Source organism: Phascolarctos cinereus, unplaced genomic scaffold (genome assembly GCF_003287225.1).
Source record: "Phascolarctos cinereus isolate Bilbo 61053 unplaced genomic scaffold, phaCin_HiC Scaffold_8;HRSCAF=390, whole genome shotgun sequence".
Classification (NCBI taxonomy): Eukaryota; Metazoa; Chordata; class Mammalia; order Diprotodontia; family Phascolarctidae; genus Phascolarctos; species Phascolarctos cinereus.
In genome coordinates, this window is record NW_027556291.1 from 9,799,036 (window position 1) to 9,822,316 (window position 23,281).

General features: G+C 46.0%; 1 protein-coding gene across 3 annotated transcripts; it reads right to left on the reverse strand.

Moving 5' to 3' along the window:
- Positions 1 to 3,974: 3,974 nt before the first annotated feature.
- Positions 3,975 to 21,859, reverse strand: TNMD (tenomodulin). Of its 3 annotated transcripts, none has more exons than XM_020963441.2 (7): positions 21,687 to 21,859; positions 21,360 to 21,494; positions 9,871 to 10,011; positions 9,567 to 9,668; positions 6,112 to 6,265; positions 5,130 to 5,296; positions 3,975 to 4,584 (listed from the first exon to the last, which is right to left on the reverse strand). In XM_020963441.2, exons 1-7 carry the CDS (start codon positions 21,738 to 21,740, stop codon positions 4,375 to 4,377), a joined length of 963 nt encoding a protein of 320 aa, XP_020819100.1. In that variant the 5' UTR covers positions 21,741 to 21,859; the 3' UTR covers positions 3,975 to 4,374. The 3 variants fall into 3 exon arrangements, with proteins under 3 accessions (XP_020819100.1, XP_020819099.1, XP_020819101.1); XM_020963440.2 differs by having other exon boundaries at positions 5,113 to 5,296; XM_020963442.2 differs by lacking the exons at positions 21,360 to 21,494; positions 21,687 to 21,859 and adding an exon at positions 10,133 to 10,321 and having other exon boundaries at positions 5,113 to 5,296.
- Between the last annotated feature and the right edge of the window lie 1,422 nt (positions 21,860 to 23,281).

The following is a 23,281-nucleotide window of genomic DNA, read 5'->3' on the forward strand; positions in this document are numbered from 1 at the left end:
CATCAATTGGGCACCAACTGCCTGTTAGACATTTTCATTCTGTCACTTCTGATATAAAAGTCATACTTGTTGGCACCGTACCCTTGATCTCATCTTCTCTGGTCATCTATCTTCTCTGATCACCTCCTTTCTCTCTAATCTCTTCCTATTACCCCCTTCCCTGAGGCCTGCAAACACATTCAGGTCTCTTCAATCCTTAAAAAAAAAACCAAACCCCTCACTTGACCCGGAGATCCCCTCAAGCTATCATCCTAGAACTCTTTTCCTTTCACTGCTAAACTCGGGTCTAAACTCGGTAACCCCAGGCCTTTTCTTCTCATTCTTTTCTCCACCCTTTACAATGTGGTTTCTGATCTCTTCACTCAATGCCGACTGCTTCCTCCAAAGTTACTAATGAGCTCTCATTTGCTAAACCTGAGGGCCTTTCCTCAGTCCTCATCCTTCTTGTCCGATCTGCGGCTTTTGCAACTGCTGACCACCCCTTCTTTGATACTCTCCTCTCTGGGTTTTTGTGATCAAATGAGAGCATATTTGTGAAAAAGTGCATAGCACAGTGCCTGGTGCATAGTAGGTGCTATATAAATGCTTTTCCCTTTGCCTTCATGACATTGCTCTCTTTTGGTTCTCTTCCTTCCATTCTGACCATACCTTGTCAGGCTTCTTTGCTGGATCTTCATGCATATCCTGCCCTCTAAGTGTGAGCATACCCCAAGATTCTGTCCTGGGCTCTCTTCTCTCTTGATACTCGCTCAGTGACCTCATCAAGTGCCATGAGTTAAATTCTCTACTCTTGATGTCGATGACTTTCTCCTAAGTGCCAGTCATGCATCCCCAGCTGCCTGTTGTATCAGTTCAAGTAGATGTCCCATATGCATCGCAAATACATGTCTCCAACAGAATTAATTCTTCACTCCAAATCCACCTCCCTTCTTATCTTCCCTGTTTCTGTTGAAGGCATCATCTTTCCATTCTCAACTCCTGACTCCTTCACTTCACATATTTAGCAGTTGCCAAGTTTTGTAGATTCTGCCTCCACAGCAATCCTGCTCTCTTTACTCAAATTGTTACCAACATAGTTCAGGGCCTTATCATTCCTTGCCTGAACAATAGCCTCCTAATTTGTCTTCCTGTCTCAAGGCTCTAGCCTATTCTCCACACAGCTGCCAAGTGATATTCCTAAAGCATAGGTCTGATCATGTCATTCCCCTGCTCAATAAACTCTGATGGCTCCCTATTACCTCTGTGACCAAACACAAATTCTTCTGTTTGACATTTAGAGCTTTTCACAACGTGGCCCCAACCTACCTTTCTGACCTTATTTCGTGCACTCTTTGGTTCAGTCAGACTGGGCTTCTTGCTAATTCCTCACACATGATATTCCATTTTCTATCTCCATACCTCTGCAGAGGCTTTGGCACATGCCTAGAATGAATGTCTTCCTCCCCTCTATCTTTTAGAATACTTAGTTTCCTCCAAAGCTTAGTTCAAGTACCAATTCTACATAAAGCCTTTTTCCAATCCATTAATCAATCAATCAATCAATAGCTACCATTCCCTCCCCCAATTGCCTTGTGGTTTAAAAAATATATCCTCATATATGTACAGGCTGTCTTCCTCTATAGAAGGTATGTTCCTTGAGGGCAGGCATTGCTTCATTTTTGTCTGTGTATGCAACAGTGCCTGGCATATATATAACAGATTGATTGTGTTTGTGTCTTTTCCTCCTAGTAGATATGAAGGTAGGAACTGGATAGTTAAGCTTTGTATCTCCCCCAAGACTTCTACAGGCAGTAGGCACTTAATGAATGTTGAATTAATTAATGACAACCTTGGGAGTTTTTTGTGACTGTAAAAGTGGTGGTATTTGGCAATAGTTTAGAATGCAGGATGGGGATGGGCTAGAGGCACTTTGAACTCTCTTGCATGGTATACCAGAAATTCTATTGTGATGGGGCAGCCAACCTGGGGAAGGATGATGGGTCATCAATGTGGTTGGGTCCGGTTGGCTTCTAGGGACATCCGGGTATAGATATCTTGTAAAGACTCAGTACAGGAAAAGCCAGAGGGACAAATTTTCTCCTTCCTTAAATGGGCAGAAACATGGTGGGAGCTGCCATCTTTTCACTTTCTCCCCTTGGTCTAGATTTATTTCATCTTAGGCGAGCCAATGAATGATGTGTCTGTCCTGAAAGGTTTCATTAGGGTTTTTGCTATGTCCAAGAGCATCACAATTCTTTTTTCAAGAGGCACCAGAGGTTGCTGGACAAGCACTTGTCTTTTCTTCTGAGTTCAGAGGGATTGAAGGGATTCACGGTCTTCCAATGTAAAAGCCATTTGAAGAATTAATCAGGAGTATTTCATTAGAGCCAAGAGGGCGCTGTGAATGGGAAAAATGTGGGCAGAAAATCCACCTTGAATAGCACCTGGGCATTTATGACCTTTATCACCATTCATGTATGTGTATATGTACATGTATGTATGCATATGTATGGCCAAGCATACATGCACATGCATATAGGTTTATATGTGTGTGTACATGTATGTTGGTGTGTATGTCTGTATATGTAGCACAGCTGTACAACAGAGGTTTGTCACATGTGTACTTATGTCTTATTCCTCACTTAGGCTAATAAGATTCCTGCCCCTAACTTCCTCCAAAGCTCCTTTCAGTACCACTGTTTACTTGAGGCCTTTCTTGATATCTCCTCAGCCCCACCTTTTTTTATATTTTCATACATGCATACATGTTGTTTCCCCACTAAAATGTAAGCTCCTTGAGGGCAGAGACTGTTTATTTCTGTATTCCCCACCCCTAGTAGGGGCAGCTAGGTGGTATGGTGGATAGAGCACAGGGCTTGGAATTAGAAAGACTCATCTTCATGAATTCAAATCTGATCTCAGACACTTACTAACTGTGTGACCCTGGGCAAGTCACTTCACCTTGTTTGCTTCACTTTCTTCATCGGCAAAATGGTTTGGAGAAGGAAATGGCAAACCATTCCAGTATCTCTGCCAAGAAAACCCCCAAATGGGGACATGAAGAGTCTGACACAACTGAAACAACTCAATAAGAACGAAAGCTCCTAGTAGAACTCCTGGCCCAGAGGAAGGGCTTTAGAAACATGCTTGAATGAATGAATGGATGGGTGGATGGATGGGTGGTGGGGTGGGCATCTTTGCACTTATTTTATCTCTCAGTGCTCAAGAAACAGGGACTAGCTGGTTGATTTCAATTCAGCTTTTTGTAAATCCTCTTATCTTTGCTTCCTCATTTTCATTTATGAAAAAGAGAAAATGATTCCTGTCCGCCAGACATCTTGGTAGCTGTTTAGTATTTGTAAGTGCTTTGTAGATGGAAAATGCCAGTTATTTTCATGGCACAATAACCTTGAGGTTATGGAGCAGAGGGAGAAGTAGAGGGGTCATTTAGATCAGTATACCTTAATTACTGAAATCAGAAGTGGACGTAGAAGCAGACTTTCCCTCTCCATGTCATTCTTGGCCAAAGTACCAGGTAACTAGAAACTTAGCTTGGGCCTCCCTTTCAGAAGGTAAAGAAGAATGCTAGTCCTCTGCAGTTTGGGGAAGATACTCCCTTTCCTTGCCCTGCTTTGGAACTTATAAAAGCCCCTGTGTTCAGGCTGAAGATGCTTATGAATCCTAGTTCCCCAGATAGTAGCCTTGGAACAATCCCTAACTAGGAGCTCAGCTAAACAAAGGTCAGCCCTAAAAGTTATGAAAAGACAAATCTGGCCAAGAGGAGACATATTCCCACTTACAGGGCCAGGATGACACTTGGCCTCTCTATGCTGGTCTGGCTTTCTCCTTTGCTGAGTCTGAGCAGTGGTAATCTGGTAGTGGAAAGTGGTTGAGACTCTCATTGCCGGACTTAGGCTTTATTAGATGCTCAAGTAAATTGACTATCTATCTTTCAGATAATTAAATATGAAGAAGAAGGAATTTTTTTTTATGAGTCAGCTATGGTAATATTTTATTATCAGCCTTTCATTTCCGCATTCTCTATACAGCATCATAAAAGGCAATATTTGGGAATCCTGCCTGCCATCTCTCCTCTCCCCAGCTGGTTGCAGACTCTAACATATCTGCAGACGTTCTGCTGAATTTGCCCATGTTGAGACAAATCTGCACCATTTTGGGGTGAGAAGGCGGTCAGGGAGGACTTTCTGCCCTGATGCGTGGAGAATGTTTGGCAAGAATCAGGCCATTGATGACACATGCATTTCTATCATAGTAATAAGGCAACTACATAATAGCCATTGAGGGCAAGTAGCCAAGTGCCTCCCAGGCATACATTCACTGGGTTACACAGGGATATCATGGATTGGCTTGCTTGCATGGTGCCTAAGTTTGGCACTAGACCCTCCCCAACATGCGCGCCACCCACCAGTTACAAGGCATGATAACCCGACAGATGACCCTCCCTCCTTGGTAGCAGTACGGGTAGGGGTAGAAGCCCAGTAAAGGCTCACACACCCGGCGGCAATAGCGGTTACCCCGACGACAGTAAATACAACAATAACCTCTTTCATCCAGCATGGGGTCAAATTCGACTCCATTTTCGGTCTGTAAGAAAAATGAAGAAGTTGACTTGAAGAGGTTAGGCCTACTACACAGAAGTCCCACCCAAAATGAGAGAGCTGCCATTACTTGGAAGGAAGACCAGATAGGTAATTAAGTTTCCTGGTCAATGTCAGTCGCCCTTCAAAATTTCTTAAGTAAGCCAATGGTGATCTATAAACTTATTATAAAATTAGTTTCCCTCCCCCTATGGTACCATCCAAGTTTATAAAACAACCGATTTTGTTGTCATTGCTATTCTAATGAATGTGACTTGAAATGGTGTTAAAAATCAGGATGCTTTTGGAGGTTTCCTACCACTTTGTAATGATCCCCTTCTCTTTCCTTCTAACAGCAGATTAAATGGGGGAGGTCTATAAATAGGTTACCCCAAACTGTCAAGTGGTTAAGAACCACATATCAGAACTGTGGTGGAAAAGCTGTGGGATGAACTAAAGCACATGGGCTGTTGGAACCATTTTAGAAACGCCTGATCTAAAGGTCCGAGCACATCATGAAAGAGCTGGTCGTTACCTAACCCCCAAATTTACATAGTCGTTCACTGGGAGTTCCTCTTCAGCTAGCTGTCGGCTCTGGCGTTTCTTTCCAGGCTTTACTTCTGGGTCCATCCACTGCTCATTGAGGTCTATCCCACTTTTTCGGTTTGTGAGAAAGTGGACATTTTCATTGCCTCCCTCAAAGTCCTGAAATTCAGAAGCTAAGACGACAAATATTAGTATTGTGTCAAAGTTACATTCCCAACATCTCTATGCAGGCTCAGTGGGCCTAAGCAGTGGAAGGGTTTCTGCTTGGAGAGTTTCTCTCTAGTAGCTTTGGTAGGGGTAAGTTACTCACATCTTTTAGCTGATGTACTAAAAAGGGATATTTTCAAAGCTAATAGTCTACCAACTACCCGAGCATAGATGTTGTTAGCTTTATGGTCACTAGAAAATATTCTTCCCCAAATTATTTTTGCCCTAGGAAAAAACATTCCTAGTTACAGCTGTATTCTGGGGTGTCTAGAAATGGGGCCACCAAGGTCTCTTCACCTGGGCTAACCATAGGTGATAGGAGGTGCCCAGGGCCCTTAGCTTTGCCAAGCTAACTCGTTGGCCTTCTACTGGAGAAGCAGACACACAGCATTTGTCCCATCCTCCAGGGAGAGTGCCATGGGCTCATGCCTCACTGTGGAGGCCCATTTTTGGACCGATCTTTGCTCTAGCATTGGACCTGCAGAGGTTTGAGCAATGAGCTGGTACGTCGGGTAGAATGAATACAGATGTGTAATGAAAGACAGATTGCCTCTTTGCTATCACTAGCCACATTAGGGTGGTGTTACCCTTGCTGGTATGTTTAAGAGCCTGTCAGCATAAATTTGTCTGATTTATAACTTGGCTGTGAAAATCCCCTCTTTGCTGGCAGTTAGCGTGTGCTGTCTCATCTAGGAAGATAGAATTCACTTTACAAGAAAGATTGCCTCCAGATTCTGAGGTCATTACCCGCGTTGTCTTTGGAGGGAGGACAACTTCATACCTGTTAGTAGCGTGGGATGGATCCAATGTATGCTCACATTCTGGCAGACTTCAAAGATTTTGGAGCCTTTCAGGAAGTCTTTGTTTTCAATAGGCTTTTCTCCCGGAATCCAAACCATAGATTGCTCAAAGTAGGTTGTTGTGATTTCATCGTTCTGGAAGAGGAATGTAGTTGGGGTGAGTCGGGGGTGGGGAGGGGAACCAAAACCCAATAACCTTTGATGTATAAGCAAGATCTGGGCTGAGCCAACAACAATGACAACAACAACAATAGTAATAATAATAATAGCAATAATGCATCTAGATGTATTTTAAAGTTTGCAAAGCACTTCATATGTTATCTCATTTCAGCCTCATCAGTGCCATTATTATATTTTTATTACATATTATTATTATATTTTTAGATATGAGAGAATTCAGACTGAATGAGATTAAATGACTTGCCTGGGGTCACATAGTATCTAATTTGAACTCATGTCTTCCTGCCTCCACCACTAGCCCTCTCTATGCAGTGGGTCACCTAGGTGCTTAGGGAGGTACAAGAATATTAAAGCTCTGTCCAAGGAAGTAAGGTTGTAGGGGCACGGATTTAGAACTGGAAGGAACCTTTCTCTTTCAACTCCTTCGTTTTATAGAGAAGGAAACTGAGACAGGGTAAGAGAGAGGTTTTTATACCATGTCAAAGTCAGTAACAAGCTTTTGATGCCTCCATTTCTTACCCTGGGACCTAGAGGCAACTGTACATCTTAGAATAGTGTCCTTTGCCTCCGCTGTCCTTAGGCCATTGTTGACCATGCTCACTCTGCACCCAGTGTGGCTCCCAGGTGAGTGGAGGCTAGGGCTCTCCTTCCCCATGTTGGCGGTCACTGTCACCGCCTGATGGGTGGGGCTCCTCTGCTCTCAATCACTCCCAGGTCATGGAGGCAGTGATTATTTGTAAGGATGGTCTTGAAATAATTGTCTTACATCCAGGGCCATAGCCACACTGTGGCGGCCTTTGGAGACATCTGATCACCATTGCTATTTCTTGGGCTCTGTGAGGATGTTATTCCTGCATCCAGGCCTCCTTATTGACTTGTCTTCTTACCTTAAGACATTCCCTAATCCTCACCCCCGCAATGATGAGATTCTCAATTTCATTCTTTCTCTGTTCCAAGCTTTATGATTTCAGTGCTCTAATTTATTTTCTGTAGAATGCCTTTGCATATTTTTTTCAAGTAATTTAGAATACTAAACCCTATGCTGTCTCGTGCTTTAAAGTCTGTAAGGACCTTGGGATGCCATGAAAGGAGCTGCCTGCACAAGATGAAGTTGTCACACTGAGCAGAGTCATTAGCAAGGCCAGGCCTGTTTCCACATTGATGCTTGGTACGTTTCACCTGCAGGTTCTGTGCAGGCAGTATCACAGCAAGAGGGTTTGTGTCCTTTTGACTCATTGATTTACCAGGAAAATAACTTGGAACCTGCCTGTGCCTATATATATGGGCACGGTATCATTTCTTACAGATGGGAAAGCTTAGTAGATAGGGAGCAGACTCAGAGGCAGGTGGACCTGGGTTCCAGTCCCCTCTCTGCCACCTACTGGCTGTGTAAGCTTGAGAAGTCACTTCCTCTCAGTGCCCACAGATAGCTACCTTTCTAAGACTAGAAGTTGTAGAGCTCATAGATCTGCATGGGTGAAAGAATTGTCCATGCCAGGAGTTCTCTCTACCTATGAAACCCCAGGTTTTGGTTCCTTATAAAGATTTGGCAAAATGAGCTGAAGAATAAATCAGGGTGAGAGCCCCATGAGGGCCCGTGCATTAGTGGAATGCATAAATAAATCCTGGAAATGCTTCTGGATTAATAGAAACCTCTCAAGCCTGGCTGTCTAGCTCTTCCAAAATGACCATGTCCTTTTTCTGCTAAAACTGGTGCCTGCCGATTCAGTTCTCTCCATTGTCCCCCTTTGGGTTATAGTTGTCCCTCCTCTAGTAATTACCACCCTGTTTTTTGATTGCACTAATTTGTGTCTTTAAAAATACTCCTAGAATGTTCTGACCACAGACCTTGAAGTCATAGTAACATTTTTAAAATCTATCTGTAATTGTCCTTTTTAAAAACCCTCTAACAACAGGGGTCAGTCACCTTTAGCTCAGAGTGTGCTACCAGCATGACCAGTGGGGCCAGTGGGGCCCTTGGTAGGCCTTAGGTCAAGCAGGAGGTGAGGAAAAATGGTCAGGAAAAAGACTGGGATGCTGGGGAAGGAGAGGAGTGAAAGGCAGAGTTGGGGTGGCAGTGGAGGGAGGGGGACCCTGTGCCCATTTCCTTTCCAATCTGCTGGTTTTCGCATCACAGGCTGTTGATTTCTGCTTAGGTGTGCTGGCCTGGCTGCAAGCAAAGGAGCTGGAGGGAACAAACAGCCCTTTGAAGGCTCTTATTGCAGCAGAGCTGACTTCCCCTTCCTTTGTCTTGACCTTTTCTTCTCCAGTGAAGCCCAGGCAGGACTGACTATGACATTAGAAATGCCATCGAAAGGAAGTCACAGATGAGCGGAGAGCATAAAATAAAGGTCAGAGTGGCAATATGTGGCAAGAGGTTGGCACTGGCCAATGAATTATTGCCCTTGACCTTGTGAACTTTTCTACGACCTTGTTTTGGGCAGAGCTGACTTGGTTTTCCTTGAAGTCATTTCTTATTTTCTTCTGACACTTCGTGGTGGTATAGAGGGGATCCTGTGCTCTTCCAGCAGAACACAAGCTTGGGCAGGGCCTGCCAAGCTTGAAAGACTTTCAGTATGGATCTGGGGATGGCTTGACTGTGTGGATTTGCTTTGCCAGCCCCACAAAGAGGGGGTCATCACTAGCTTGGCTATAAGCAGGATGGTGTTTTTGGCCACACCAGTTCTCCCAGACCACCCAAGATCACAGGTCCCTAGACCTAGTGCTGATAAGGACAGTAAAACAAGAGTGTGTTGGAGCCGGGTTGAACCGGCTCCCAAGGAAGAGCCAATTGTGAAATTTTCCCTGTGAGCACTTACACCTTAGCAAATGCTACAAATAAGTGCCTGATTTATTGTGTTGTTGATTGTCAAGACCTAAGAAAGTGATGGAGAAAGTATTACTAACATCTAGTCCAAGCCCCTTATTTTACAGATGTGGAAACTGAGGCTCAGAGAAGTTGTGACTTGCCCATGGTCACATAAAAGAGTTGAGATTCAAATTGAATCTCTCTGACTCCCGAACCAGTGCCATTTGCTGCGCCACACTCTATGTAATGGCAGGCTTGCTCTCCACGTCAGCAGAGAGAGAACCTCCATAGATGAAAGTGACACATCTTCAAGGTTCTGAAGCAGCGATGCCCTGTCCCTTTCTTCCTAGAAGCTCAGCCGAAATCGTAGGGCTATATATGTGAATGGCAGCATGTGTCAAGATCTGGAATGTAGGGCTCAAAGCTTAGAAACAATGGCACACCTACCTCAGCGTCTTCCATCTCAGTTTCATCAAAATCAGGGATTACTTTAATCTGAGTTTTCAGGAAGCATTTTTGGAGCTCAGCAAAGAAGATACCGGTGTAGCCCTAAAAAGAAGCAAAACCACACTCCCTGAAATGGCAGAACTTGGCAACCCAAGTGACCTTTTTCCCTTATGGTTCTAGTTAGAACAGTTTAAATCTAAAGTTGTGGCTTAAAAATTAAATAGTAGCACAAAAGCTCTTCGACTTCAGCTCAAACATTCTGACTTCTGATAGACAAAGCAGAGCAGGGAAATATTCAACTTACGTTTTTAAAGTCATGGATTTCCAATGTCTCGTCACTGCCATTTCCACTTCGAAAAATCTCTGTTTTGGTTATAGGGTCAATTTCCATCAAGATCTTTTTCTTCTCCCCATTGCTGAAGAATGTATGCTCTACATCATAGATCTGGGGGAACAAGGAGGAAAACCAGCTCTGAGATACTCAGAATATTCTCTTATCTATTTATTTGTTTGTTTGTTTGTTTGTTTGTTTGTTTCTTTTTGGGTACCATCTAAGGCGCATTTACCTTTTCTCCATGGCTTCCTCCAAGGCCCAGGTGATGATGAGTTAGCTGGGTAGCTCACTCCTGCTAATTCTGTGGCTCTGAAAGCCAAGGGAGGGGCTTTGAGATCATAAAGCTGAATGGCAGGCTCTCTAGAAGCAGGGCCTCTGGAGCTTGCCACTGAGAAATTGCGGGCTGAGTTCTAGCAGCTCCGTTTGTAGACCTTGACTAAATATGAAACCACCTTGAAATAGACCAATGAGGCTGTAAAATGTTGCCCCCTTGTGTTAAGTGCAGGGAATATTTATCGTTCTCTTGATCGGTGGACCCACAAAGTTCATTTAGTTAATCACTCTCTCCAGGTAGGCATCACCTAAAGCTTTCTGAAGGGGGCGCTGCAGTCTCTTAAGACTCTCCAGCAAAAGGAGATTTCACAGTGTCCCTTGGTAATTTATTTCAGCCTTTGGTGCCTGAAAGAATTTCCTTAGAGATAAATGAACTTCCTATTTGTCACAGACTAAGTTTGTTTCCTCTCATTTGGCTCCAGCAGGGGGAAAGGAGAGCAAATGGCACCCCATTCCTACTGTACCATTTGAATCCCTGAAAACCATTGATTATTCCTGTTCGGCCTTCTTTTCTTCTGGCCGAATAATCCTAATTCTTTTCTGGGCTTGATATTCCTTATTTTGGTTCTTGTCCTGGGAGCCTTCCTCAAGTCCCTCACATTCACAGGATCACAGATCATGGAACTTGAGAACTCATCCTATCCAACTCCCTCTTTTTATGGTTTAGAAAAGTGAGCTCTAGAGTGGGAAAGGGTCTTCTCTACTGTCTCACAGCGAATAAGTGGCAGGTTCCCTGACTCCAGATCCCATGCTTCGTCTACTACACTGAGTCCATGCAGAACCAACTATTCTACTACATGTCTACAAAGGTCTGCCTGATAGTTTTCTGCATGGTTTACTCCTTCAAGTCTTGGAGTATTTTGATAGGGGGACACCTAAACTCCTCCAGTCCCCAGGAATGGAATGACCAATCCCAGAGAATAAGCTAGTTAAGGAATATTAATACAGCCTGACTGCACACCCTGAAGCCTATTTTAACCATGCTGCTGGGAGTCCTCTGGCCATCGGTTTCAGCAAACGTCTTTTCTTTTCTGAAAGACACCTTGGTAAGCTGCAAGCCTGTGAAAGCATGGCCTCAGGAGGGACAACGTCTTCCTCAGTGACAGCCAGATCTGGCTTGCATTTTTGGTGTCTGCAGATGTCTGCATTATACTATTGGTTTAACCCGGTCAGTTTGTCCTCAACTCAAGCAGAGAAACAAGTTGGAAGAGTTTGCAGTAACAAGGATTATTTGGAGCCCGGAAAGAGGCTGACAAAGTTGAAAAACAAGAGACTGGGGCTGAAACAGCTTGCTTTCTCCTTCCCCCCTCCCCTCCCTCTGATGCTAGCGGGGGGCTTTCCTGTGCACACAGTAGGTGCCCCACAAACATTCATGGAATGACTCCTTTTTGGGGGGGATGAGATTGGTCTTGCCAGAAAGAGATTTTTTTTTCAAGCAAATGGGCAAGGTCAACTAGGAGGCAGAAAGGGAAGAGAAAAGGCACCCACAAGATCTATGGCAGGCATGGAGTTAACTAAAGAAGCCTGAGCTGGTTGGTGACAGGTAGCAGATTCCATTAGGCTTGGTATTTGCTCCTAGCTATAAATATGTCCTTGGTTTCAGCTCCGCAGCCAGCTTGAGAAAAGAGAAACCTCTACCCAGAGTAACAAATCGAGCTCTCTGTCAGCTGGACCTATGGGGGGGTTGGGGGGAGGAGGTGGGAGAAGCATCCAGCTCAGATTCCGCCTTGTCAGGTCTCCCGACAGGGCGGAATTTGTGTTAGGAATACTCTCGGTCCCTGAGATAAACTTCCCTGCCACTGGCTGTAGTGGGGTTTCATCAGTACCACTGTTGATGGATTGGTGCATGGAAAAATGAGGTTAGAGACCAGGGGATGGATGTTGGAGTGCTGCCTACCTGGGCCCCAGGAAAGCACAGGCTGCATTTTCAATCATCGGAGGAAGACTCTGAAATTGGATTGGAGACGTTTCGAATTTCGTTCTCCTGGAGAATGAGTTTTCCTGCATGTTTGGCAATGTACCCTGCTTGGACACCTTGCAGATAAATATTATTGGAAAGTGGCAACGGTGCTAAGCTTAGCAGATCGCAATGATTTTCCAAGTTTCTCGGGGAATATTCTTTGTTGGAGCTACCTTTGTGACTGTCTCCCTCCGTCACTCTGTTACTGTGCTGGTAGTTGCTGACTCTGCGATTGGGGTTTTGGAGGATCATAGATTTAGAGCTGAAAGAGATCTTAGAGGCCATCGAGTTTATTCCTCTAACTTTCCAGATGGGGAAACTGAGGCTGAGAGGAAAAGTCCCATGAAGTGACTTTCAAGGACACACAGCTAGTAAGTGTCTGAGGCAGGAGTTGAACCCAGGACTTCCTTACTCTAAGTCCAGTGTGGGCATCCAGTGAACCACCTGATTGATTTAGAGGTTGAGGACTTGGATTCAATTCCCAGCTCTGCTTCTTACTACCCATCTGTGTGACCTTGGGAAAGTCACTATGTCTTTCTTGGCTTTAGTTTTCTCCTCTGTAAAATGAGAGACTAGGACTAGGTGACTTCTAAGGCCCGTTCAAATTTGGATTCCCATGGTCCTAACTACAGAGGGCCCCATTTGCCCCAGAGCTAGCTTATTTTCAATACTATTACGATCCTTGAAGGGAAGGGCCTCTGTCGAGCTACGTAGCCCGCACTCCATAAGCACAAGTAGTGCTTTTGAAGGTCAGGGTCTGGGATGGTGCCCCCGACCTGCCATCCTCCAGTGCTTTGAAATGGGTGAGGATGGGTTTGAGGGGCTCCATCTCTTGTCTGGTTTCCCATGGAGCACACCCACTTTTGGGAAATGTCTGACCAGCTTTGGGGAGCACAATCCATACCTGCAGAACGTCTTAGGCTGTCTGGCTCATATGCTTCTGGGGATCTGTGATCTTACCCAAGTGGGGAACTCTCTCAAGTGGCACAGTTTGCAAGCCACCCATACCTTCTCTTCCCAAGAAACCGTCACCCATGTACTCCCCAAAGTTCTCTACAGGGAGTATCTCCAGTGTGTGGGGACCTTCTGCTAGGTCTTTGTGTGTTATGTGTGTAGCACTTGGGCTGTCCATCAATTATCCTTGGCAATCAGGACATGATCAGACATATCCTTTTCCCAGAACGCACCTCTTTGACATGTCTTACACCACTTTGTGCCTTATCACTCACAATTGGTAATATCACTCAATCTGTGTATGCTCACTATATATCTCTCCTTTGGGCGACTGGGAATTTTAATTCATGGTGTACATCTGTGCATTATCACTGGAAGAATATAGGTGTTAAAAAGATGAGCCTTTGTTTCCGGTAGAAGCTTGGGATCATCGTAAGCTCTGTGCAGTTTCTCCAAGGCCAGCCAGCCTACTCTCCTCTTTTGCTCCTTTCTGGGCCCAGCTTATCATTCATTTGCAGTGTCTATCCAAGATGGATGTACTGACAGCCTGGTTTCTATGTTCTCCCGCCTACTGCATTTCATAGTTGAAGAATAGGTATTCTTCGCCCACTTGGCTTTTCCTGTGTGGATAGTTGTACTAAACTTTTCTGAGTGCTTATGGGTGTTATTTAGTAGCCTCTGCAAATGGGTGCATCTGGAAGATCTCCAGGCTGCCTTTTCTAAGGACCAGGCTCATAACCTTGGCCTCATTGGCATCACACTCTAATCTGCTGTGCTAAGTGGTCCAGGTAGGGGCTTTCTGAAGAGTAGGGGACTAGATTAGCTTTGTCCTGCCCAATATCAAATAAGGAAGAATCAAGCTACCTACACTGACATAAATAAGAGTAGGCATTCAACTTTGGCCCCAGATCCAGGACCAGCTAGTGGCAAAATTGTGAAGGGGGGATTTGTCTTTGATGTCCCCCACCCCTGCCCCGTTTGCTTTCTGGCTCCCTTCCTACTCTGCTTGAGCTAATCAGGGGACAGCAAACCCAATTAAGAGCAGCAGGACCTGCATTCCAAGTGCAATGAGATAATCCAGCAGTTAGGTCACAGGAATTACAAAGTATAAGAAGACCACATTGAAAACAACAACAACAACAAATGGCTCCGATGCAGACACATTCCTCTTTCTCCTGCCCAGAAATTCCTTCCCCAATCTCTTTTAATCCTTCTACTCAGGCGGTAAATGAGCCTCATCATCCGTTTTTCATGGGTTTCATTTTTTTCTGTCTCCTTTGTTTGCGATAGTCTCTGAGATTTGGAAGTAAAACTGCAGACCTTGGTGTGATAAAGCTGTTTTGGGGTGAGTGGGTTTAGGCCGTTTGGTCTGAGGGTGCTTGGGGTTTTGTTGTTGTTGAAATCTGTGATTAATCTTAGTTGCTCATTTTCCCAGCCCTCATCCTTCAGTATCTCCTTATGGGGTACAGTTCCCGAAGCTGAAATCTGTGCTCAGAATAGCGGCTGGCAGGTGTTAATATGTGGGGGGTAGGGGCATTTGAGGGGGTGCAGTCAGGCTGTTTCATACCTGAGGGACCCAATGGCTATGAAAAGGCCTCCGGGTACTGAGTTACCTGTGGAAGTAGACTTTTTTCCTAGAGGAGCCTGGCCTCCTGGATCTTCAATTACCCCTTTCAAAGTATGGAAAAAATCTGGCCTAAGGAGTGCAGACATTCCTCCTTTTCAACAAGGTTGGTCTGAGGAGCTGCTCTTTGCATCTGCAGATCCAGAGCTTGAGAAGCTTTCCCCCTTTTGCCTTCCCTTCTTTGTCCTTTGGGTCAGCTGTGTTTCCGTGGCTAGTTCTTTGCTTTTACTGTCAGACCATTGGTTGGCTGGATAGTGCCCCCTCTTAGGACTGGGGCAAGCTTGGTTCGGGGATGGCGTTATTTGACTGGGGAGACCGGTTTGGTCCCTGGGGCAGGACTGGGGAGATGACCTGAGGATGATTTCAAGTCAGTGAGTTATGGCACCCAAGGATTCTGTTAGTCCATCAGCATCTCAAAATGCTGTCACATACATGGGCTAGCGCAACATGACTGGAAACAACCATTTTGCTGAGCCTAATAAGGTGTCCAAAGTGGCTGCTCTGGCGCCTGAGCTACTCTCCGCCATGGGCCCAATTCCACTGCCAGTCGCTCATGGGCAGTTCGCTTTGAAGGCTTATTCCTTTGTCACTGGTGTCATAGAAGCTGACAACCAAATGCTCCCTTAGGAGGAGCCAGCCAACAACCCATCTATGTTTGCAGCATTCTGATGCTTGCTTTCTACTTAATCAGTGTGAACTGCCCATGAGTAGCTCAAGCAGGAGATGGTCCAGTGGGAGTTGCTATCCAAGTGTGAATTTGATTCTTGGAATGCAGGAGGAGGAAGAGGGAACTCTAATTGAGCTGATGGGGTCGACGTGGCAGCAAAAGAAAATGAAGCCCATTTCTCCAGCTAAGGATGTGAATGCAAATGCTTCTCCAGATATCAGTTTCACCCACCCAGTTGCTGGGGCAGTAAGGAGGGGAGGGGGACCAATGGGAGCTTGGGGAAGAAATCTATATCTCTTATGTACCCTGAAGAAGAGTGAAGAAAAGAGGTCTCTGGCTAAGCCAGATGAAACAGAGAAAAACCACACCCAGACTAGGCAAGTGGGTCATGTTTGAAAGAACAGCTACAATGCACTGGTGGGGAGCACAAATACCCCTTGCTCCAAGGGCCTGACTTTCGACCTTAGAATATTTGTTTTATAGAATGTTAAAGATGCAAGCGACCTTCAAGATCAGCTAATCCAGCCCTCTCCTCTTCCAGACAAAGGGAGAAGCTGATGGCTTGGAGAGGGGAAAGAAGACTTGTCCATGGTCACACAGAGTCACTGATGGAGTGGGATTCAAACCCAGGCCTCCTGACTCAGTTCAGTGCAGCACCTGGAGCAAGTGACATGCAGCATGCTTGTGGGGGAAGGCAGGTACACTAGGGAGGAGCTCACCTGGGGGTCTGGTTGCAGTTTGATAGCTTCCTATTTTCATTAAACATTCTTGCTAACTAGGTGCTAAGCTCAGGTGTTTCTAGGGTCTGAAGGATTCGTGACTGTACCCTATCAGGTTTGGTGCACTGAGGCAGAGCCCTGTTGGCTCACCCTGATCTCCTTACTGGCGGTCCCAGGTCCTCCTTCTGTTCCTTGTGTTCTCTCATAACTTTCAGGGACCTTGGTTTCTCTGGTGATTCCTCAGGTAGGATTGGGGGAGGTTTGAATGGATGGCAGTTTCTTCCTGGATTGTGTGGAGGAGGAGCTGAGAAGTTACCTCTAGGAATTTGTGACTTGCTGTTAGGGCACCTAAGGACCAGTGGCTACCAGCTTTTGTAGGTAACACTTTTGTGTGCCCTGGAGGAATGTCTACTGACCACCTTAAACTTCTAGTTACTGCAGTCAGGGGAAACTTGATATGGCCCTCTGGTCCAAGCCTCCCAGCCCTCCTGATTCACCTGCACAGAATTCATCACAGACACACACATGCCCAACCTTGCCACAGAAAATTCTATTCTTGTCTACTCTAAAGGTTTCTTTACCTGGCCCCTGAGAGCTCCTCTGCTCACTTCTCTTTTCCTTTCTTCTGGGTGGGCAAAATGCTCAAAATGCATTGCCCAAGGAACACCAGAACTTACTTATGAAGTTTTAGGGAGAGTCCTCCAAGACTCTGGGTAACTTCTGGGAACCCCAGGTCTGTGCTCCATTAGGTGCAGCCAGCCCCCAGAGGCACAAGGCCAGACACCACTGTGCTTGAGAGGTGAAAGGGATCAGCAAGGCCCTATCAAGCTGTATTCCCCTGGGTTCAGTCCTCCCCATTTCCTCGAACTTTGTGGTGTGTGTGTGTGTGTGTGTGTGTGTGTGTGTGTTTTAAAGTGTCAAAGGGAAGAGATTCAAGTGGGCCTCGAACTCCCTTTAGGAGATGAAATCTGAATCTTTTGTCCATTCAAGGTGGGAGGTGGGGGGGAGCAGCTAGGAGGAAGAGGACTTATTGGAATGAAAATGTCAACACCAGATGTGGGATTTTAAATAAATACAGCTCATTTTAAACAGATGTATGAAAACAAAATAAGGTGGGGGTGGGGTGTGTGTGTGTGTGTGTGTGTGTGTGTGTGTGTGTGTGTGTGTGTTGGGGGGGACAAGGAGCAAACACCAATACTGGGAGGCGGTCCTAGGACAGCAGAAATGTCCATTCTGTCAATAAGTGGCCCAGCACCATCAGCTTTCTCTAGCCAGCAGCCCCACAGGCTCTAAAGGCAGCCAGGAGAACTTGGCTTTGCCCTCAGAACTGGAATTTTCCACAAGCCATGCATTTGAAGGGCACCTTCTCCTTCATTTGGCCATGCTACCTGCACCTTTATCCTCAGCCCCACCCACTTTTCCTACCGAAATCCTCCTCAGAATCTGATCCGAGAGATGTGCCACCCCAAGACAGAGTAAACTCTGGAAACACCTCAATGAGGGCAGTGTGAAAGGAAAGCTCATGGGTGACCTTAGGCACTGGAGACCAAGCTAGCCATCTGTGCGCCTGGCACGTCAAGTTCCAAGCTGCCTGTAGCTGCTGTAATAACGGGGAAGCTCTCGTGCCACCCCCCACCCCCAGCATCACGCCCCCTTCCCCAAGCCCCAGGTGTCCAGTCCTATCTGTCATGGACTCCTGTCTCCCTACCCAGCCTCCAGAGAGGAGGCTTCATGAGTTTCACTGCTTATTAAGGCGATAGAATGGGACGAACCCCAGCAATTGGATTTCACTGGCTGCTTCTGCAGGGTTGGACTACATGTATGAGACCCTGGCTCTCAGTGCTCCATCCAAATTCCCTAGGGACACGAGAGGGTGCCTTGTGGCATGGGAGGCACGGGCCTTCATTATCTAGTTTCTAGAAAAGGGAGAGAGATGGAGAGCCAATGGCCCTTAGTCGTGGCTGCATAAGGTACCCCGTTCCTTAGGAACTGGCGGGAGGAGGACTCGGTGTCCCTTTCACCTGTTCACAAAGCTCACTAGGTGAGCTTCGAGCAGCATTTTTCACAGAGCCACATCCCTGGGACAGAGAATCCTTGGAACTGGATTCTTGATCAACTCTCAACTTTTCCTGCACTCACATAGGACTGCCACATTTGTGTGTGCTCTGAGCTACCCTCTGGTTTTGGTTTACCAAGGCCTGTTCAGTGATCTAAAGAAAAGCATTCTAGGAGCCACCAGGGACAGGCAGGAGTCTGGGCTGACTGATGGGTCTCATTAAAGCTGCAGTCAGGTCTCAATGATGCCCTTTGGGCCTTCTGCAGCATGGCACATTCTACCAGGCTTTGTGTGCTCCTGTGAGCAGATGGATGAATTGTTGGTAGCCCAGCTTTTCTTTCTTGCTCCCTTCCCCACCCCCTTTTGGCCACAATTGTCATTAACAAAAAGTGGCCTTCTTAAGGGACTACAGCAGCAGAAAGGAACATTTGGGAACACAGCTGGAATTTGTTAGCTCTTGGGCATTGGGTCTTTCAGGGGTTGCAACTGGAGTTGGGGCTATGGGGGGGCAGCAGCCACTCCCCATGCAGTTGTGAAGGTAAAAGTGAGGTCCCCACCTAGTCTTACAGAACCTCATTGTGGTGGATAACTCAGTAAGTTTTTAAAAAGGACCAAAATCCGTTTTGAACAGCAACGGCTAGCTGTGCTGCTATGATTCAAATGACAAAGCCCCCTGCATTGAGGCATATCCCATGATCCTGTATTTAGAAGTGCCACGTTTCCCCTGCCCCACCCTTCCCTCCCCACCCCTAACCTCAGTTCAGCACATCTTGGCCCTGGGGGGTGGGGGAGGTGGAAACAAAAAGATTAGCTTTCCTCTAACTTATGAGGAATGGCTCTCTGTTAGGGAGATTGTCCGGCGTGGGGCTCCTCCAGCTGCTGGCTGCACTGGCCAGTCGGAAGCAATGTATGTCAGCTGGGCCGCCAAGGAAGGGTTTCTAAAGCACAGGCAGCTGTGTTTACCTGAGGACTCTTGCCTCACCTGCTAGCCGGGCTGCACACTCTGTGCATTGTGCAGGGAGCCATTGGGAGGAGGAAGAGGGCTCACTGCATACTGGTGCAGGGGAGGGGTGGCAGGGGAGAGGCATTGGTGGCACCAGAGGGGCATAGGGGCAGCCTTTGGTCTCATTTTGAAAATCAAGACCAGGTTCAGGGAAATGATTCCCAATTAAACACAAATAAAACTTTTCTTTTTCAATTCAATTCATTTTCAATTGAAACATTTTTGGAACTGAGTCCAATCCAATCCAACAAGCTTTTAGGAAGCCCTGCTATGTGCTAGGCACTCTGCTTGGTGCTAGGGACACAAAGATGATAGTGAGACAACCACTGCTTCAGTTCCCTTGTCAGTTCCCACCTTACTCTTCCTCTGCCCCTCTTCCCTTTCATTCTCTCTCCAACCCAGCATTTTGTCCCAAACTCTCATCCCTTCATCCTCTGCTCTGTCTCCTGGGTTCCCCACTTTTTCTGCGCCAACCTTCATCTTTTCTTCTCATCATTTTTCCTGGTTCCCTGCTTTTCTCTCTGCATGCCCTCTCCTCCCACCCTGAAAACAAAACGAAACACCAGACTAAGGATTAAAAATGGGAAAAAGAAGAAAAACAGCAAAAGCCTAGAAAACCCCCTCTCCGCTCTGTTTCACAGAGGACGTGCCTAAGTAAGGTGGGCTTCAGCCACTCTTTCAAATGGTTTGTTCTTGAAACTTGACCAGATGGTTGTCAACTTTATATGGCTGAAGGAGTATTTAAACAGAACGATGAATGTGTATATACTTTTTGGGGGAGGGCAGAGCAAGCTTGTAATCTCATTGATATAGGGAATTCCTGGTGCAAAATCTGCCTGTGCTCACCAGTAACTTATAGTCTTAGAGGTTCGTCCAGGGGTATTGAGAAGTGAAATGACTTGTCCACTGTCACCTGGCTAGCCAGGATAGGACTGGAACCCATGTCTTTATGACTCCAGATCCATCAGTTTATCCACTATACAGAGCTCTCTGTGGGTGCATATGTGGATACAGCTTTTTTGGAGGGGGGAGTGAAGTTGCCAGACTTGTTATTTCATTAGAATAGGGAACTTCCAGTGTGGAAAATACCTCCCCCCCACAGATTGGCAATTTGTGATCTAAAGACTTGTAATCTATGGTCTTAGAGAGTCACATAGGGTGCTGAGTTGTGACTTACTTACGGTCAGCTAGCTAGCATATGTCAAAGGTGGGACTTTAGCCTAGGCCTCCCTGACTCCAAAGCCATCCCCCATCTTCCATGCCACACTGACTCTTACAATACCCAGTGCACATTATAGCACAAAATGACAGTGCACTTCCTGAGTCTCTGTGGGTGGGATAATGTGACTTAGCATTTTGTGGGGCTTAAGGAGCGATAATCACAGTCACCTTGTAACTAATCAAACCCAGACCATGCAACTGAATTCCTGCGAACACCACGCCAGTCCAAGAGAGTGGATGTATTCCTAAAGTGCCCGGGGCCTGTGATTGAACTCCTTTTGCATCTGCCTTGTGTCACTGCTCTCTCAGCATGACACGGGCAGAACACAAGCAGAACACAAGCGGGACGCAAGCGGGACGCAAGCGGTCAGTGGGACCTGAGAGCTGCTAATTAAAAAGAAACCACAAGTATGATGCTAGGGATCGGAGCTACTCCCTGGGCTTGGTGGGGTCCTCCTGGTTGCCTGTTCACACGGGAGATGCATTAAGGCAGAAACATAATCTCTGAAAATCCCTCACTGCTCCCTTTTTGTCTGTTTCGCCTTTGGTGCTAGGGTAATTGCTTTTCCACCAGTTTCTAGCCAGATAATTGAAAGAAAGATGGAAAGTATTTTCTCACAATAAGCCTTGCTTCAATGAAGATTCTTAACTCCTTAAGGCCAAACTTTACACAAGGCCAGGTATAAACTAAAATGCAAAGAACACCTTCCCCGCTGTCCCGCCTTGGTGAAGTCGTGGTACAGTTAGAAATAATAGAAAGCAAAATCCAGATTCTGTTACATCACCAGAATATAGACATACAAATGACCTAATGAGCTGAATTTTTTTAAAAAATGCATAAACCACAGTATTTTGCAAATAGGCCACTTCATTTGAGTCTGCAGGAATGAAAGCACTTAAAGAACATGGTGCATTTACTTACTTTTTGGGGTTCGAGGTTCCAGAAGTGCTTGCCCCCCAAAAATATGAGAGTAAGGGAAAGAGCCAGGATACCGAAGACTAGTCCCCCAATCTTTAACGTCCTGCAGATCTTCTTCTTGGACTTTGGTGTCTCCCCCTAAACAAAGAGCAAAGAGAAACCACACACACACACACACACACACACACACACACACACACACACACACACACAAAAGGGGAAAAAAAAACCCACTGTCAAAACACTGAAAAATCTTTCCAAGTTATTTCTACTAGTTCTCCTGCCCTGGACAAAATCTGGTGGAGTAGGGAAGAAAGCAAAGTGACTTACATCTAGAAAGTGACAGTCGTCACAGTTGTCTGGAGAGTTCTTTGCCGCCACCATCTCTCAGAGTGAAGCTCTCTTGCCTGTGCTCTGAGAGGACTGCAAGACCACTGCCGAGGTGGAGTGAGCTGCAGCTGAGCTGGATCCCAGATGCCAGAGGAGAAGCTGGATTTGTATGACTCAAAGCTGTCCTACCAGAGGCTGAAGTATCATAGGGGGGCCTCTGCTGCAGCAGGGTGTTACGTAGGTCCCTCCGTGCATGCATAGAACATGCACGTAGTGAATTCCGCCCAGAATGGCAGAGACCAAAGGTTATAATGAGAACTCTTGGCTTGGAGGAATGGGGAGGGGGGAGCATGTATTAGGTTGGAAAGGAACCAAACCTAGGCACATTGAAATAATTTTTTTTACTATGAACTCAAAATACCAGTGGAAATAAATGCTATGTACCCCCAAACAAAGGAAGGCGGGAATGGAGTCCTGGCCATCTCTCCACTTCTTTTTTTTCCCTGACTACCTTTCCCCCCCCCCTTCTGCCTTTTCTTCATGGCACTTTCTTAAGGTTTCTTTTCCACACACTGTGAAGTTGTCATGATATCGCTCCCTAATGACTTTTCTTCATTCTCCGTTTTACTTGCTTTAGTACCAGGTTTTCAATGGTATATTCTTGTCAGGGTCCATGAGGAGATACCCAACTTCTAGGACTAAGGAGACAGTGGTCCCACTGTGAGTTGCCCTGGTCACACATCATCTAGAGTACCACCTTCCGTTCGGGGCGCCATCTTTCAGAAGGACATCAATAGCCTGAGAGCATCCAGAGGAGGGCAAACAGGATGGCAGAGGGCCTGGAGTGGATTGCATATGAGGATTAGTTAAAGGAATTGGGGGTGGTTAGTCTAAAGAATAGAAGGCTCTGGGGGGCACATGATAGCTGTCTTCAAGGACTTAAAAGCTGGAAGAGGAATTTGCCTTGTTCTGCTTGGCTCCAGAGGGCACAACCAGAGCAGCCATGGAGGGAGGGGAGAAGTTGCCAAGAGGCCAGTATAGGTTTAGAAAAAGGAAACAGTTTCTCCTAACGATCTCAAAGTAGAATGAGTTGCCTTGGGAGGGAGTAGGATCCCCCTCAGTGGAGGCCTTCAAGCAAAACTTGTTTTGGATTGTCAAGGGTTTTATAGAGGGCATTCGTTCTTTTTTTTTTTTTTGAGTGTAAAGTAGATCAGAGGGCTACTGAGGTCCCTTCTCTTTTACTTTTGGATGTTCTCCAGAGTTCTCTGCACATCTAATGGTTCTTTGGCCACGTTATGGTTGGAAACTCACCATTAATCTTCCTTTGCCTAGGTGCCATTTTCACTCTTCTCATAGCTATTTCAAATTGAGCATCAATTTCGTCCATGTTTCAGATAGGAGAGTCCTGGACTAGCCCCTTGATCCTTTTAACCTCACGTTGTTTCTCCATTGGGCATTGTATGTAGCATTGGTTCTTGCCTTTTGAATGGCCTGCCAAACTGATCTCTCTTCCATATGACCAAACCAAGACTACTTCACACAACTGGCCAATTGTTGGACTTCCATACTTAGTTGGATCTGTGATCTCTTCCAAC